This window comes from Rasamsonia emersonii (assembly GCF_000968595.1).
Source record: "Rasamsonia emersonii CBS 393.64 chromosome Unknown ctg1118621760368, whole genome shotgun sequence".
Taxonomy (NCBI): Eukaryota; Fungi; Ascomycota; class Eurotiomycetes; order Eurotiales; family Trichocomaceae; genus Rasamsonia; species Rasamsonia emersonii.
In genome coordinates, this window is record NW_013563047.1 from 1 (window position 1) to 19275 (window position 19275).

The window sequence follows — 19275 nt, forward strand, 5'->3', positions numbered from 1 at the left end:
GCAGAGATCACCATGCAGAATGCTGTCCTATTGCAGCAAGAGATTCATCAGCTTCGCGCAGAAAACCAACGCCAAAAAAGAAGCAATAAGCATCTAGATATTTTATTCAAGCAGGGGGAAGCTTGACAGGTACTGAAGGGCAGCAAAAAGCTCAAGAGCATGAGCAACTGCAGGAATCATCTCGACGACCACGGAGACCACCAAGGTGCAGTAATTGCAATCAAGAAGGCCATAATCGGCTTAAATGTCCTAATAAATAGTGCCTTTTCTTTTATATAGGAAAATATAATAGATTTTGTTGCAATAATCTTCAAGATTTTCGGTCGCGTTGGGCTGCAACTCTTGGCCGAGGACTGACCAGCTCGGTGGTGGATTACGTTAATTAATTTATAGAATATATTATTAATAGATTTAGAACTCCCTAATCTATTATTATAGATTATAGGTCCCTTTTTATAAGTGATTCTAGAAAGAACTATATTATTATATATAAGAATTTATAGTAAACTCTCTATAATATATTATCCTTAAACTAATGGCTAGACTGAATATTAGAATCAGATCCTTAAATTCTATTTATATACCCTTATAAACTACTAGTAAGATAATTAAGCCTTACTACTAGGTAGTATAAAGTTTACCTATAATAACTTAAAGCATTCTAATATAGGATTTACTCTATTCTATGCCCTAATAGGATATTATTTATAAGTACCTTTAAATAATAACTAGAAGCTAGACTCCCTAAATATTATAATTAATAAATATCTGAATTAACTCTAGGAAGTTTATAAGACTTTACTATAGAACCTATAAGATATAGTCAATATATAGGTAAAATACTATAACTAGAAATATTGGCCTATATTATTTACTATTAGTAATTAAGTATAACTCTTTATAAAGAACCTAAAAATATAAGACTATATAAAAAGCTTAATTAAAAATTTAATATCCTTTTAGAAGTTATTAAAATTATTTAGTAAATAAGCCTATAAACTCTATTTACCTAAGTTATATGGCTAAATTTACCTAGTCTTCTATATCTCTATACTTAAACCTTGGCATTACTATAAAGGTAAAAAGATAGGCTAAATAATAACTAATTCTTAAGAATTAATAGTATCAAGGAATAAGAAGTTAAAGCTATCCTTAATAAATAATTTTATAAAGGAGTTAAAGAATACCTTATTAAATAGGTAGACTACCTTTTTATAAAAATAGTTAAGAACCTAAAGGAAATCTTAAGAATACCTAAAAAGCTATTACTAAATTTAAAGATAATTACTTAAGAAAATATAAGGTAAGTAAAAATATTAGCTATAATAATTAAGGTTCCTTTTTCTTATAAGAGTTATAAGATTACTCTTCTCTTTTTCTTATAGGGTTTTAAAGATCCCTAATTATAATACTACTACTATAGGTCTCTGCCTCTATAATCTATAAGCCATGTTATAAAGTAATTATAATAGAGCAAAGTAATAGCTAAATATAGTTAATTAATAAAATAATAATATAAAAATAATAAAAACCACCCTATTAAAACCCTATTCCTTTTCTCCTTCTTCTTCTTCTTCCTCCTCCTCTACTTCCTCCTCATTATTATTAGTAATAATTTCTCTATAAAACTCTTCTAGGACTAGTATTACCTTATTAAATAATACTAGCTTATTAATTTATTTAAAAGCTATTAGTAGGTAAATTATAAGGATATTAGGAGACTTACTACTATATAAAAGGTATTAGTAATTTAGAAGAGATTTAAATTAATTAATATAAATAGCCATATCTACTATATACTACTAGATAAAGAAGTACTATTACCTATACTATACTAGCATCTAGCTATCTCCTTAGACTTATATCTATATACCTCAATATATATTATAGGTATATTTCCTTATAAAGTACTCTATATAACCTTATAAGGCTTTAAAAAGGTAAGCCTTTTTATAGAGATCCTAGACCTAAGCTAAATAGGTATAGAAGGTAGTAGGTATAAGATAATATGGTTTTTTTTTATTACTCTATACTATATATACTTTGCATATTAGGAGGGCCTAAAGTAGACTATGTTTAGGTTATAGATAAGGAGTTTTAAATAGTATATTATATCCCTAATATCTAATTATATTATTATAATATATACCTTGGGTTATAGAATTTTCCTCTCTAATAGTATTATAAATAATATTTTCTCTAATTATATCTAGAATGTGATTTCTTTAACTAGGCTTAGGGATAAGCCTTTTTTAAGGGGGGAGGTAGCTATAAGGGTTAATAGTAAGATATTATTATATAAGTACCTTACTACTAACTATTTTACTACTACTATATTAGATAATAACTCTTACCAAGGATTAGAGATATATAGGGAAAAGTTAGAGAAAAGGACCTAGAGAAATTTGCCATATATACATATAAGCTTCCTTCCTTATTAGCTTAGTTAAAGGCCTTAATAATCTATTCTCTGCTATTCCTACCCTTATATTCTTATATCTTATTATATATTCCTGTCTAGTTGACAGTATAATACCTACTCTACAATAGCTAAGTTGTATTTCTTACATTACATTACTCTTTTCTACCAACATCCTTTACACTATAGCTACTACTTTAGATAAAATATACCTTTTAATGGTTAATCTTATAAATATATATATATTTTATATATTATATTCTTCTATAGTAATACTTTACTACTCTTAATTATTTTTACTCTTATCTATTTAACCTCTATTATATCTATCTTTTTTATTTTATATATTTTTATTTATTATTATAAGTTACTTTATAAGGTTTACTACTAATTATTTCTATAATTCTTATAGTTGACCTCTTCCTCTTAGGAGTTATAATAAGCTATATTTAATATATTATAGAGGCTATAAGGTTCTTATACCTATTTAGAACTATATTAATTACTATTCTCCTATCTTTATATCCTAGTAATATTCTTAGTATCCTAACTATTATATAGCTTATTAAGGTCTAGTATCTAACTATATTTCTCTAAAGACTTAGCAAAGATTATAAATAGCCTATCTTGACCTCCTAACAATATTCCTAATATATTAGCTACTATATAGCTTACTAAGTTTTATAACCTAATTACTAGACCTATACTTTAAGGTTATATATTAATTATTAGTACCCTATTCTATTATCTTAGTATTATACCTAATATTTTAACTATTATATATCTTATTAGAGTCTTTATCTTAATAACTTTATTTATCTTATTAAAAGGTATAATAATTATAAAAAGGAACTCCCTTTTAATAAATATTTTATTATTATACTAAATCTCTTATAATAACTATTTAGTCTAAATAATCTATAATATTACCCTAAAACCCCTAGCTTTTTAGTTATCATTTTATTATTAGAAGCCTTTAAAGTAAGGCTAAATAGAGATTAAGTATCCTTTATGTAATACTTTTTATTAAAAGGCTAAGGCTATTTCTACTAATAGACTAAATATCTATTAGTTTATTATATATTATAATAATAGTAGCTTAATAGTAGAAGATTAATAATAAATCCTTAAGCCTAAAGGTCTCCTTTATAAATTATTTATTTTATAAGTATCTTTAATAAAGAGATTCTATAAATATATCTACTAGATTAATTTAGCCTATATATTAATAAGCTGCTAGATAGATAACTAGATTATTAATAGAGTACTTATATATTTTTAAGATAATTATCTACTACTTATAGGATCTATTAGGTGATAATATTCTAGCTTACATTTAATTATACTTTTTTAACCCTAATAAGGCTCTCTAAATTTATATTTAAAATTACTCTTCCTTTTAATAAATAACATCTTTAATATAAGATATAAATATAAATACCTTATAAGGATTATAAAGGCTATTATAGGAGGGGGGTATTATTATAAGCTAAAGCCTATAAGAGGTAGGCTTGGGCTTAAACCTTTATAAGGTTTTGAACCCTTAGATCCGTTATAACCTATAGGATCTTATAAATCTTTTTTTAAATCCTTTAGTATACCTTTTAATTAGCCAATCTACTAAGTAAGCCCCTAAGTATATAACTATATTAGCCTCCTTAAACCTATAGCTAAAGGCTCTTTCTTTTCCTCCCCTAATTGCAATGTCTTATATACAACCCTTAATAGGAGGCTTGCATTAGAAGCTGTTGCAGCCCATCACAGGTAATTAATAAAATTAATAAAATTAATATTAATAATTAAAGGCACATTAAATCCCTAGATATGCTACTAATTTTTAAGAGAAGATATCTACATAGAAAATAATAATAAGATTAGTCTACCCATTAGCTAGATACAGGTGTGCAGAGGCAGTGAAGTGCTGCTGTGTGACATAGCTATGGCAAATAATATAAGATAGCCATCTATATTAGTCTAAAATAATAATATCTTAAAAGAGAAATAAGTTAATAGCTAAATATATGGTTTTAATAGTATTATATTATCTATATAATATGTCCTGCCTATATAATATTATTTTAATATTAAATTATTTTAATTTTAATATTACCAAAAAGAAGACAATATTACCTATCTAGTGTCTTGCTTTAAAATTACTATATAGAAATAAGAATGTTACATGCTGGGCTGACCTAAGTCACCAATACTTAACATTGGTGGTAAGGGAAGGTCCACAGATCTAGTCTAGGATCTTATTATATAGTGATTAACTCTAAGGGGATAATTAACAAATAAGTAATTAGGGTCTTCTAAGTAATAAAGAAATATAAGTAACTAGATTAGGGCAATACCTACTAGAGCTATACCATAAGGTATACTAATAGTAGTAAGATATCTTACTAACCCTCTAAGTATCTTAGTAATTATAGTTAAATTAGAATTAAGTATAAGATAAAGAAGACTAGATATATGAGGTTAAGCTTCTTTTATAACTCTTGTTTTAGTCCTTTATTTCTTTCTTCCTACTAGTCCTTGTTAGACCTTCTTATAGTCCTTATTAGACTTTCCTTCTATAGTCTTTATTGGACCTTCTTCCTTATCTTATTAATAGACCTTCCTTGATTATATGACCCTATATGCCTAATTCCCTTGGCTTATAGGGTATTATTTCATCCTATATTACTATATTAGTACTTCATCTTATTAGTTCATAATATTACTCCCCTCTTCTAAGACTTTTGTCCTTAAAAGTACTTAATCCTGCTAGTCTCCTATTTCTAAAGTATTGAACTTTCTTAGTAAGTATTCTTACTATACTGTACAAATAGAATCTACTTTCCCCTTTTCCTTAAAATTGTTATAGAGAATGTCTTTATTAGGCTAACTTAATTAATTAGTATGGTTTTCTAGTTAAATTTCCTTATAACCCTTATTTCTTCTATTCTTCCTTTATATTATGGGTCCTTCTGGTTGATATTACTCTAAATATATTTACTATAATTAAAAATGTAATAGTTATATCTTTAGTTCTTAAGAGTAGGATAAGTAGCAAACGAATAAGTAAAAGATCTCTTCTTCCTTAGTTACTATTAATTATTAAATTAATATTCTTTCTTAAAAGATTAATATTCTTTAGAGTTGGTTATTATCTTTATAGTAAGAGTTATCTCTCTCTTTGGTAGAGCATACTTTGTTGCAAAAGCATTAGTAATTCTTAAAAGAATATAACTATTAGATGCTACTTTATAATTTATTGATTATTAAGAATTCTATTACTAAGTATTCTGTTCCTTTAGCTGCTACTTCTAAGCTTCCTAACTTATCTAAGAGTCAGATAAATAAGATTCTTTGCTAGTCTCTAGATTTATCTGATGTTACTATTAGTAGAATTCTCAAATCTTCTGACAATAATTTATTAAGCTCTTGATAGGTTCCTATATATTTTCTAAGGCATTATATCCTTTTTATTTGACTAGGTAATAAATTTATCTACTAATCTTCTTTTTATCTAGGATTTTCTTAACCTTATATTCTTTTTTAGTTATATTGTTAAGTTTGATATTTTCTAGGGTTTTAGTATTTTCTGGTACTTATTCTAATAATATATAAAGATTAGGTAAATTTTTATACTTATTAGTAGTTTTAATTAATAGTTTACTGGTCCAATTTTCTTTTTAATAGTAAATAGCCCTAATCAAATATAATCAAGTTTTATACTTAGTCATTTAGTTTTGATATTTCTATATAGTAAGTAGACTTTCTCCCCCTCTTATAGATCTAGTCCCTTAGATCTCTTTTAATTATAATAGAGTACTATCCTAAGGTTAACAGACTCAATATCTTATTTTATTATGCAGTATAAGTATTATAGGTTCTCTATATATTCCTTTACTAATAGTGCCTCTTCTTACTAGTTTAGTAGTTTATAACTTAGTTAAGGGTAAAATCTATAGTTTATATAGAATAGTATCTCCTTGGTTATTACATTGATTATATTATTATATATAAATTAAGTAATTAGTAGGATTTTGACCTAGTCATCTTAATTATAATCTACGTAGTATCAAAAAATATTACTTAATTATTTAGTTTATTTATTTAGTTTACTTATCTATTTATAGATAGTAAGTAGTACTAAGTCTATACTCTACTCTTAATAGGTCTATCCATAATTACTATGATTTTAAGATAAAAATCTTGTCTCTATCTATAGTAATATATTAAGGTATTCTGTAATTTGCAGTAATAGTTTAAAGTAATAGTATTATAATCTATGGTATCTTCGCTATTATTTCTATTAGTTTAAAATAAGTATGCTTTATTAATCTGTCTATAATAACCATAATTATATTATAGCTTTTCCCAGTTACTAGGTCAACAGATTCTAGTAATTATGATCTATTCCTATAGTTATTTTAGTACTTCTAGTGACTGCAGCTTCCTATATAATATATATTATACTAGCTTGTTTCTTTAGTAACTATTATAGTTCTTAATATATTATTCTATAGCTTATCTTATATTTAGAAAGTAGTAATTCCTTAAGATTTATTCTATTATCTTCTTAATTCTGATATGTCTATAAGCTAGTAGGTCATAGTATATTTAAATTACTTCTTATTATAATCCTTATAGTATATAGATAAGATTATAGATGTAAACAATTGTATTATTATAGGTTAGCTTTCTATTATCTGCTATATTTTTTTAAGTATCTATTAAATTATCTTATCTTTCTGTATTTCTTTAATTAGCTTATTAATAAATAGTGATTTGGGAAGTTCACTTATTACTGCTAAGGAGGTAACCTAATAATTATATATTATGGTTCTATCTTTTATCTTCTATAATAATACTAGTTCTGGTTTTTAAACTCCTTTTTTATAATCTAATTATCAACTTAGTATATTAGCCTGTCTATTCTCTTTTCCTTTATAATATTTAATAATAAAGTTGTAGTTTATTAGTATTTAGCCTATCTTGCCTACCTTTACATTAATATTTTAGTTATTATAAAGTAAGTAAGATTCTTATAATCTAAGATTACTCTGATTATATGTTTTGCTCCTTTAAGATAAACTCTCTATATCCTAAATACTAATACTATAGCCAACAATTCTTTATTATAGATCTTATAATTAAGTTCTACCAGGGTCATCTTCCTTAAATAGAATATAATAGGTTTTAGTTTTCTATCTAGTCTAGGTTATATTATTTATACTCTAATTATATAGTCTGATATATTAGTTTTAATAGTTATTTCCTTTTCTAGATTATATTATGCTAATATTAGTATAGTTATAATTTATAATTTTGCCTCTTTAAATGCTCTCTATTATTGTCTATTTATATTTTTAATCTTTCTAAAATAGGTTGAATAATAGCTTTATGATTTTTGCATATCCTTTAATATATTATTGATAGTAGTTAATTAATCCAATAAATAATTATAGTTCCTTAATATTCTTTAGTATTAGCTATTCTCTGATTACTTGAACCTTATTCCTATTAGTCTAGATCCTTTCTATAGTAATTTAATATCTAAGGAAGTCTATTTTTTATATATAGCTTTAAGTTATAGTTTTATAATTTATAGTTTCTATAGCATAAGTTTTATATATCTAATATATTCTTCTAGGATCTTCAAGAATACTAGGATGTTATCTAGGTATACTATAATAAAATCAATGAGATACTTAGATAAGACTAAGTTAATAAGTCTAAAGGGCATAACTAAGTATTTAAAATGCCCAAACTTAGTTCTAAAAGCTATCTTCTATTCTTTACTTTCTTTGTTTTGTAAGTAATTATATATATCTATAATATTAAATTTAGTAAACTACTTAGTTCCTTAGACCTTATCCTGAATTTCTATGATCAAAGGTAATGGGTATTAGTCCTTAATAGTAATTGAATTTAGTTATTAATAGTCTATATAAGGTCTCAAACTCTTATCCTTCTTTAGAATAAATAAAATAAGATATCCTGCTAGTAATATTAAGTATTAAATATATCCTTTCTTAAGGTTTTTATTAATATATTCCTTAAGTATCTGCATCTCCTTTTCTCATAGTAGGTAGATTAGTTTACATACTAGTTCCTTCCCTTCTATAAGGGGTATCTTATAATTATAAGATCTATATTCTAGTAACCCTTAATTAATACTAGGATTAAATAAGTCCTTAAACTATTTATATTCTTTTAGAATCTCTGGCTTTTATATTTTTATTATATTAATCTCTTATTTGAAAGTCCTCTATATTTACAAGGTATTCCTTGAGAGCTTCTTTAAATTGCCTAAGTATATTCTATATGCTATATAGTTATATTATAATAATCTGCTGCTCAGTTACTTTAGTTTTAATATTATCTTTTTGTCTACTAGGTACTATTTATATTTCTTCTTACTGCTTAGGTACCCTTATCTCCTATACTAGACTATACTGCCTCTCCTAGGTATATATGTCTTTCTATATAACCCTGCCCTTAGGTCTATTTCTTATAAGACTACCTTTAACTTTTCCTTTATAGGTATCCTGGCTCCTAATTATCCCCCTTAACTTAGTACCTTTATAGCTAACTCTATTCCTATCTTTTAGTATATAGGTCTCTAGTATCCTAATATATAAATAATTATTTAGTTATAACTTATTATTCTTCTAATTAATTATTTGGTTATACTTCCTTAATTATAATATCCTAAGAATTATATTATACTATCTAAGTTCTATTAAAGTTAATTATCTCAAAGTAGTTATTAATCTTTATTAGTATCTAACTGGTCTCCATATTCAAACCTTTACTACCTAAAGGCTTGCTATTAATCCTTATTATAGGAATAATCTTAGACTTTTCCTACCTAAGAATCTTTAACTATTCCTAATATTATAGGTTTATAAAGTTCCTAGTTGCCCCTAAGTCAATTATTACTATAGTTAATTAATTAATTAAAGAACTAGATTTCTAATTTTATATATGTCCTATAAACTGTTCTAGCAATTTAATACTTGTCTCCCTGTCTGGGTTCTCTAAATTATCTTAGTAGATTTAGAAAGTATCTATTTGCTTTTATACTATAGTATCTCTAATATAAGTCTTTATAGTACTATTTCTAATTAATATTACTATAGTATGGATATTACTAATATCTAGTATAATTACTCTTATTATATAGGTTGAATTTATAGTATCCCTAAGTTACTTTAGGCCTCTTAAGAAACTATCCTGCCTTTTGCTTTTCTAAGAGGTAATATATATACTTATCCTAGTAATACTGTCTAGGACACTTCTTAATATTATTTGTTCCTCTAATAGTACTAATATAAGTATTTATTCTACTTATAATTATAAGTATTAACCTATATTCCTTTCTTCTAGCTGACTGCTTCCTAATTCTTATAGTATTTAATATACCTTATATAACTATATATTAGACAATTTATTTCTTAATATTAATTATATTTCTTAAGGTATTCTATCTAAGTCTTATTGGTTTCTTCCTAGTATTTATAATTCTAATTATAATATAAGTACTCCTGGCTTATCTCTTCCTTTTAAAGATTCTCTTAAGGGATTAATCCTTATTATAATGTCTTTTAGGGGTAAGATAGTTCAGAAGTCTCTTTAGTCTCCTAATTCTTACTCTTTACTAGTCCCTTACTACTAAAGGTTTTTGGCTTACTTTTCTCTAGTTCTAAGCCCTTAGCCCCTTCTGGCTTATCCTCTAGTATTTAAGCTTCTTACTTAGGTACTTCTGGGGATTCTATAGTCTCATACCATAATCTATCTAATCTCTATATCTGAGATCTCCTTAAGGTTAGATTCCTTATACTACTTAGGTAACTAAGCTTCCCAAAGTATCTAACCCTGACTTGCTAGTATCTCCTTATTATTAAGTTCTAGAAACTTAGTATCTGCCTATTATTAGGTCCTAATATTTTTATAATTATTTCTGAATTCATTTGTTACCTTAATTTGCTTTCTATCTATCTTCTGTTTCTGCTTATAGGTTTTTTTTTTTGATAATTCTTTATAAGATGTCCTACTTTTTTGCAATAAAAGTATTTCTTCTTATCTTCTTTTATTAATTTACTGATTTTACTTAATCTATAGTGTCTAGCTCTATTAGTCTTAGTCTATAAGGGTCTTCCCTTAGTTATATCTATTGTTTCTTATTTAATTAGTATCTTCTAAAACTATAGCTCTATCTAGTTTGCCATCTTTTGATTTCTTTTTATTCTAAATATTGCTTGTAGATCTAATTATTAATCTAAATTGCCAGTTCTATTATCTAATTAATTCTTATAGGTCTTTCTTAATAAATTAGTTTAACTTTACTCTTAAGTCTACTTTTAAATATTGCAATTTGAGTATCTTTATTCTATAATAGGTATAATATGATTTATTAGAATTCTAAAATATAAGCTGCTATTAATCTAGTTTATTAAAGAAGTAATAAAGAAATATAAGTAACTAGGTCAGGGCAATACCTACTAGAGCTATACTATAAGGTATACTAATAGTAGTAAGATATCTTACTAACCCTTAAGTAAGTATCTTAGTAACCATGATTAAATTGGAATTAAGCATAAGATAAAGAAGACTAGATATATAAGGTTGAGCTCTTTTTTATATAACTCTTATTTTAGTCCTTAATTTCCTTCTTGCCAGTCCTTGTTAGACCTTCTTCTTATAGTCCTTATTAGACTTTCCTTCTACAGTCCTTATTAGACCTTCTTATTAATAGACCTTCCTTGATCATATAACCTTATATGCCCAATTCCCTCAGCCTTGCAGGGTATTGTTTCATCCTGCATCACTGTGTTGGACAGCGCTTCATCTTGTTGGTTTGTAACAAAGAAAACCTAATTCTACCTTTAAGACATATCTATTAGAAAGATATTTCCCATTTTTAATAGTAGATAAACAGTATTAGCTGGAATGTATAGTTAATCCACCATAAAAAATTGAGAATGGTAGATCCACCGTGCATCTACAGTATTTCTCAACCAGAAGATGCCGGTATAGTAGGCTTACTAATGCCTATAAATGCTCTAGACCTTTGGCCCTCTGACAGCCTGTAATACAAGCCTTTAAAAAGCCTCTAGGGAAGCCTATAAAAGAGGCATTAGAAAGCCTACATAAACTAATGCTTATACCTAAATGCTCTGGACCTTCAGCCCTCATAAGCCTATAATATAAGCCTATATGAAGCCTATAGGAGTGCTAGAATGAAGCCTCTAGGGGCACCAATATAAAGCTTATAGGGGTGCCAGTATGAAGCCTCTAAGGGTGCCATAGAGTAGGCAGGTTTAGTATGGTATGCTTATATAATTTCTACAGACAGGTACTAAATAAGCACAACTAGCTAATCATAACACATATAGCATGTTGAATAAGCACAGCAGACTAATTATTATTCTTTTAGTATGTTTTCTATAGTTTTTTTTTTTGCAGAAAAATGCATATTTCCTTTATAATAGATAGAGAAGAAGATAGAGAAGATGGTGATACAATGGTAAATATATACCCAAACTGGCCAGTATGGTACCTGCTGCACACTGGCAGAAGGCTTACTGTCTAATGTAATGTAACCTGCTGGCACTTAGCCAATTGGCCCCCAGATCTAAATAGGAAATAATTAATCAATCAATCAATTAAATATTAATCCTAATATTCAGTAATTTTTTAATTTTATTATAGCTTACATTTAAAACTGCAACCCATTTTTTAGTCTGTGTTAAACCCTGAAAAAAATGTCAACCCTCTACAGATCATTATACAAGGCACCTTACTAGTGTATGTCATTTATTATGACTGTAGCCATTATGGTTATTGTACAAGAACTCATACATGCAGACATGCAAACAGGCCAATCTTATGCAGCGCAATTAAACCCAGTTCAATCGCGTCTTGACTGTTGGAGTTACCCTTGTCTCCAGCTTTCCTTGCACACCAATATTTCCATCTTCAGGAGTATTACTGGAAGCAAAAGTAAGAAGATCATTGAACCAAACCTCAAGTTTCCCCTTTTCCACATAACGCCGTAAGATTTCATCCTCTAGACTGAGATCACGGAGCACATGTGGCCATTGCTCTGGACGGAACCGTGCTTGCAAAACATTGTCAAAACAACAGCCGAGAATCTGCGAAGGTCTATGCCGGGTGTATAGGGGCTTCTCGATCTCCCCTTCGAGGAATTCTGTGAAATCATCATCAGTACCATAAATTTTGGACTTGCACACTCGAGGATTATTACCTTCTGCAGTACATTCCGTTAGAGTTCGAAACAGCGCAGTATCACGTACGCATGACTCCAGTTCAGCATCTAGCCTCAGCTCAGTTTTTCCAATTGTTTCCCAATTATCTCGAATCATGCATCTCCTCCAGATCATTTTCTGCAACACATCATGATAAGTTGGGTCTGTATCAGCATAGCCGCTGAGACGAAGAATACGTAGAGCCAAGTGAAATTCGCGTCCGAGAAGGCCACTTTCTTCCCCCTCCAAGAAATGCACTGGGTCCATCAAGGTAAGCAAGTCGATAAGTTGGTCGATCCCCAGTGCTTTTCTGTCAATCAATCTTGCCAGAGCATCCTCAAGAAGTTCACGTAGGGCTGGGCGGTTGCTAACAATTTGCTTTCCAAAATGATCCATTGCCAACTCAAGCCCGGCCTTTTGATCAATAGCACCATGCAAGGCAGGCAAGATATGTTCATACACTAATTCCTGAATGGCGCCTATTTCAGCGAAGTCGTCGAGCCTGCGTATATCATCTTGCCCATTTGCGTCCTGAGGACGGCCATTCTTTTCCCAAGCCGCCAATCTCGTAAGCTTTGCGAGGGAAATCTCAACACGCTTATCCCACAAATTGGTTTCTTGGTCTAGGGCGAGGCGTTGCAGAGCTTGCGATGCGGCTTGGTAGTCATCTTCTCCGATGACCTCATTGATCCAGGCTAACCGTGCATAGGATGGAAACTTTCTTAGAAATCGAGTGAGGTGAGGTTGATACTCCCTCATCGACAACAGCATTCCGGGCTGCCCGACGATTATTTGCCGTGAGAAAAATGCATCTGCCCAAGATTCACCGAACTTGTCAAAGTAACCCGATATCCTTTGTCCAAACGCGTTCATGTCGTCAATAACAACTGTAGGACTTCCAGGCGACGCATTACGCATAACCTTCTGGTCCTTTATTTGATCTTGCAGTTCAACCATAAGTTCAACCAACGCGTCCATGTCTCGAAATTGTTCAGCCAAAGAAATTGCTCCCTGAAGCTGACCAATCCCAGCCATTTTAAAAAGTTGCCATTTTCTCTGGTTTTTATGTGATTCCTCAATGGAAAGCCTTTCGTCCAATAGTTTTGGTTCATCTTGGGCCGACAACCATTGAACACGTTCCCTGTGCATCTTCCCAAAAACTCGGAGTCGACGAAAGCTGTTCCGGGCGATCTGGTCAAGAATTAGCGGATCTGGATTTTCAAGTCTGGACACCGTCTGCTGCATCCAAGACCTGCAACTATCGAGCTCCAGGTCCAATAAATGTTCAGTTTCAGCATAAACCATATTTTGGGAGGTCCAGAATTCGGGAAGGCCCTCGTAGGATGAGAGCAAAACACCGTCTTCCAATAATTCTTCGCCAAGTCCATAGAGTACTGCGTTGTCTTCTCTGAATCGAAAGGCTGTTTCTAGGATGGCAAGAGACAGCTCACTAGCCTGAAAAATCTGTTCCGAGAACTGGGCGCCAAGTCGAGTAGTGCCTCCCTTCGAGTCACGGATGGCGTTGAAGATCCAAGGGATGACATGCTCCATTCGATATGTGTCATTGATGAACCAGTGTCGAACATGATCATTCTCCCCCTCATTGACTCGCTGAAATTTGGTCTTGAATTTGTCATTCATTAAACTGAGCACGCGCGATAAAAACGTCGGCGACCCTTCTTTTTTCCTTCTTAACTCTTCCTCCACCTTCCACATAGCCCTGTGGGCAGCAAGTTTTTCAGCACTCCACAGTAATTCCCAACGAGCGCGTCGTGAAAGAGGTATTCTGCGCCGAATCAATTGACATGCTAGATCATTTACAGCCTTCGCCCGCAGTCGTAAATGTTGGTCAAGTGACAAAGCTGTACTTGAAATGAATCTCGAATTCGACTGAAGTAGTTCTTTGCAAATATTCAGCGCAGCCTCTTCCAACTCTTCAGGAGGAAACGTGATGCCACTTTCACTATCGAAGTCCAGAGGGTTATCCGACATCGTGCCATAGAAAATGGCTTGTTCAAGCTTCTGTTTAGCGGTCACCCGAGAAAGTTCTAAGTCATTGTCCAGGTTTTGTCGAGGCAAGACGGCAATGCGGATTAGGCCAAAACCTCGCACCATGACCAAGCAAGCTGGGTGCTTATGTTCGAGGGTTTGATCTTCACTGCCACTCCCTAGTATCTCGTATTTCTCCTCGTTTCGGAATTGCAGACGGTCCTGAAAAGGCCTCGAAAACAGATTTGAATCCAGCAATTGTGCTGATGGAGATTCCGTAGCCTTGGTTAATGATATGAGGATAATAGTTTGACCCAAGACAATAAAAGCCGTATCCCACGGTTTTGGAACGTGTAGTCTTGGCTTCTTTGCCGTGATATCTTGGGAAAAGTTCGGGTTTTCCACTTCGTGAGTCGAAACGATATGTATTTTGCTGCCAGACAAGGTAGACCTAACCACGGCAATTCTTCTCTGACCGGTTTCTTGCGTTAACAGTACCAGGCAAAAGAGGAATGTCTCTTGGCATCCAGCTTGTCCTGACTGTGATAGGATGCTCTGTTCTCCAGAGACGACGTTAAAATCCAAGATTCTCAGATCGTGCTCACAGCTATCACCAGAATGATCCTGTCTAAGGGCCTCGCAGATGTCACGGCGCAGATCTATTTGGGTGCGGAGCACATTCACATTATTCCAGTGAGTGTCCCAAATCTCGAAAAGTCCCGCGGTAGATGCGATGATTATGTCACGTTGTCCTCGTTGTGAAGATTCCCCGGCTCTAACAGCAGCCACATTTTTTCTCCAAGAATAGCTACCTAGGACACTTTTAATGCCATCAAGTAATCCAGCATGTCCTAGCCTAGGAGCACTTCGAAGAAAACTGACCGACACTGTCGGCTTTCCTTGAGGATCTCTTACTGTGACATGGGCTACCCTTCCAGACGATAAGGTCACCATGATACCAGAAGGTTCCGCATTGATAATATCGGTGGCATGTTCTCCAGAAAGAAGGCCTGGAATTGTACCTTGCAGGCCATTCTGTCTCTGTCTTGTCATGCCTAGAACGGCAGCATTTGATGCTGTTTCCCAATAGATTATTTTTCCGGTATGAGGAGCCACGACCATCAAGCCAGGAGCCCCAGACGTTGTTGTATTCGATACAAGGGTCCCCAATAAGGGCATTTCAGTTGTGCTCCTGCAGCATTCGGGAATTGTGATCGAGAGAATATCGGTGGCAGATGAGGAGGATAGTGTCGCATAGGGCCAGATGATTGCATGTAATCCGGTCAGAACGAGCGCGTAACCTTGGTCAGTAGCAAAGGAGCTTCTGAATGGACCTGGACAGCCAATCTTAGTAAAGATTTGCTTGAGACTTAGGGTAATAAGAAGACTGATCGCTACCTAAAGTTGTCCCAAGAAATTGATCAGGCAATGAAGGTAACTGAGAAACAATATAATAGTCATTTCGCGACTAAAGTAATGGAGTTAGTATACGTGAACAAGGAAGGATAAGGCCAGGGGGGGGCCTACCAGAATTACAGTCCCATCGACATTGTCACCAGATTTCTCTGTTTTCTTGGGCCCTCTGAGGGTAAGTTGTCTTTGGAATACATCCTCACTTGAAGTGATACCGGATTCTTCAACTGAAGCTGATTGTTGACTTGATTCAGAAACATGTTCGCCATCTCCCAACGTAGCCACATCAGGAGGATCAAACGTATCCTGTCGCAAAGCCGATCTTTGTCGCTTAGCTTTAGGAAACTTCACAGAGTCATCTGAACTCGTTCTCTGACGCCTTCGAGGATTTCGGAGCGAAGAGGTTGTGTGGGCGGTTACATCTGGAGCAAACATTTTGAATATCAACAAACAGAAGACACGCCCATTTGCCACATATACGTGATTAATATCGCCCTAGCGAATTGGTATGGTTTCGAAGTACAGCTGTTTGTTTGACAAAAGTGAGCCCCAGGCTGTTTTGGTCTCCGATTTACCAAGTTCCTTGTTGACAGGCAACATGTCTAGCCGCGTTGGGTGATGATGTATTACCTAATACTATCTGTATTGACCTTGCCTATTTCGGAATAATAACGATTACCTACCTCCTCCTCCTAGGTCACGCCGGTCCAAATTGACAGGTATTACCAATCTTCTCTGTACATGTACAGAGCAAGGCAGAATTTGCAAGTGTTCTCAATCTGTCGATGCTCATCATTATCAGTATGGCAGCACCATGAGTGTACCTACTGTATTTCTCTAGTCTTTTCATTTATTTATTCAATAAACCTCAAGACATTCAAAATATTACTACCTCTCCCAGTAAAATACAGATTGCAGAAGTCCCCCTTTGTCCTAAATAGAATGGTCAGGTTAACTGATTTCACTTTGTCCAGGTCTACTCCGTACTCCATACTTCGTAGTGAATAGATCACAGGTTGACCCACAAAAGATCATAGTCACGTGATATATATTGTCAACAGCAGTTTAGTCTCTGCAGTTGTTTAGATATTTCTAGGCAGTTATCCCTCTATTGTGCATGAGGTACAAGCTGCATGCTCAAATTAGCAAAGGGGAATTCCCCTTCTTTTCAATTTACGCAGACTTGAGAACATAACTGCTGCCATCATGCCATGCACTAGACTGACGATCCTTGACTGCAAAAGTATTCGATGTTCATCAGGATGCTGCCCTCACTTGTCCAGCTGAGACGGCTCCTTGCAACCGAAAGGGCTGGTAGCTTTCACACTGCTAACTTAATACCACGCCAAGCGTGGTCGTTTTCGCGAGTGCCTCGGAGACAGCTCCGCACTGCCCTCTTCTTTCCTGGTCAGACTCCCTTCGATGAGCGTCTGACAGAGTGATGCTTGCTGAGACATGTAACAGGACACGGTGTACATCGTGTGGGTATGGCTACCCCATGGATCGAGAATTTCCCTAGAACCGCTCGACCGTTTATGGACGAAGTGGACTGTATCTTAGGGTTCCCTCTGTCTCGTGTCATATCAGATGGTCCGAACTCAAAGTTGAATGAGACAGAGAATTCTCAGCCCGCAATTATGGCAACGTCGATCTTGATTCTTCACGTGCTGGAAAAAGAATTCGGTTTCGATACGAAGCGACGTGTCGATGTCACCCTTGGACACAGTTTAGGTGAATATTCTGCTCTGGTCGCAGCTGGCTATCTTGAATTTGCTTCGGCACTCAGAATGGTTAGACGTCGGGCAGAGATTATGGCTGAATGCAGCCGTGATGCTTGCCGGAGTTCTGGGGATAGCTACGGGATGATAGCACTGATTTGCGAGCCTGACCACCTCAATGGTTTAATCTCAACCATACAGGAATTCTTAGGACCAGGCTCAACGGGCTCCAAGGACGATTCAAGTTATGAAGTGTCTCCAATCCAGCAAGTTCTCATTGCAAATATCAACTCTAAGAACCAAATAGTACTAAGCGGCAGTATTGAGAGAATCAAAACGCTCCTGGTACAACTCCGACAATTTGGTGGCCATGATCCACGTGCAGTGAGGCTGAAGAGCGACAGTCCGTTTCATAGCCCCATCATGGCACCTGCAGCACGTTATATGAGAGACGCACTTGAACATGTCGCAATTACTTTTCCGGCAGCGATGCCATGCATATCTAATGTGTCTGCCCTCCCCTTTAAGTCAAAGGATGATCTTAAAGATTTGCTGTCAAGGCAATGTGTTGAGACTGTGAGGTGGTGGGATAGCATCAAGTATCTGGATCAAGAGCAAGGGGTGAAGCGTTGGGTTGGGATTGGTCCAGGCAAAGTCGGCAGAAACCTGGTTGGCAAGGAGGTAGGTAGAATCACAGCCAAGGGTGGAGGCGTTTGGGCAATCTGCGATCCGAGAGAAGTTGAAGATATCATGCGAGCGCTGGAACAGACTGAGGTTGAAAGCATGGAATATCAATAAGTGTAATAAATGTATTCACTACTGCATAAAACTGGACCTTTGCTTACCCTGAAGACAGAAACCATATTACCTAAAGCACTCCTTTGACCCAAGTTGGTTGTCGCCATTTCTCCTTCATCCTTCTACATGATGCCAACTGAAACTCACTTTCGACACTGTAGAAACGCCAGAGACATGATGATGTTGTTCTGTATAGTATATAGTTGTTGATTAGCCTTGATCTATACCTAGAATCCATAACATTTAGGCATCCGCTGTGACACTGCTATCCAGTGTCTTGTAGGCTTTGTAGGTTATATTCACAGTATCAATGTTTAGATAAATTGCTCTCTCAAAGGGCCGCTTAACTTGAACAAATGAATTTGGCATGTCTTTTGCCTCCCCCCATGTTCTTATGGTTTGGCCAAAAAAAATCGTTCAAGGCCTTTTATGCCTTTATGTATTCTACTCCACCTTCATTCCCCTCTTGGGTGGTACGTATCAAATAGGATAAAAATTCCTTTTCGGCGATCCATGCTCCAGTCGCATAGTTGACATCTGTCGTTATCTGAAGCTGCTCTTGTGTTAATTGGATCTCAACAGGACGATAATAACCGAAGATACGACTAATTCAAGGGAGTCTACCCGAAATATGTTATCAATCATCCTCGTATCCATCAGCAAGATCCAAAAGAGCGAT

At 33.4% G+C, this 19275-nt stretch overlaps 2 protein-coding genes across 2 annotated transcripts; one reads left to right on the forward strand and one right to left on the reverse strand.

Moving 5' to 3' along the window:
- Positions 1–12023: 12023 nt before the first annotated feature.
- Positions 12024–16515, reverse strand: T310_6148 (Nuclear pore complex subunit Nup133; the record flags this gene model as incomplete). Its single annotated transcript, XM_013471009.1, has 4 exons — positions 12024–12044; positions 12127–12134; positions 12375–16065; positions 16195–16515. 4 exons carry the CDS (start codon positions 16513–16515, stop codon positions 12024–12026), a joined length of 4041 nt encoding a protein of 1346 aa, XP_013326463.1.
- Positions 16516–17342: 827 nt separating this feature from the next.
- On the forward strand, positions 17343–18596 carry T310_6149 ([Acyl-carrier-protein] S-malonyltransferase; the record flags this gene model as incomplete). Its single annotated transcript, XM_013471010.1, has 2 exons — positions 17343–17394; positions 17545–18596. The coding sequence occupies 2 exons, from the start codon at positions 17343–17345 to the stop codon at positions 18594–18596; spliced, it is 1104 nt and encodes a 367-aa protein (XP_013326464.1).
- Between the last annotated feature and the right edge of the window lie 679 nt (positions 18597–19275).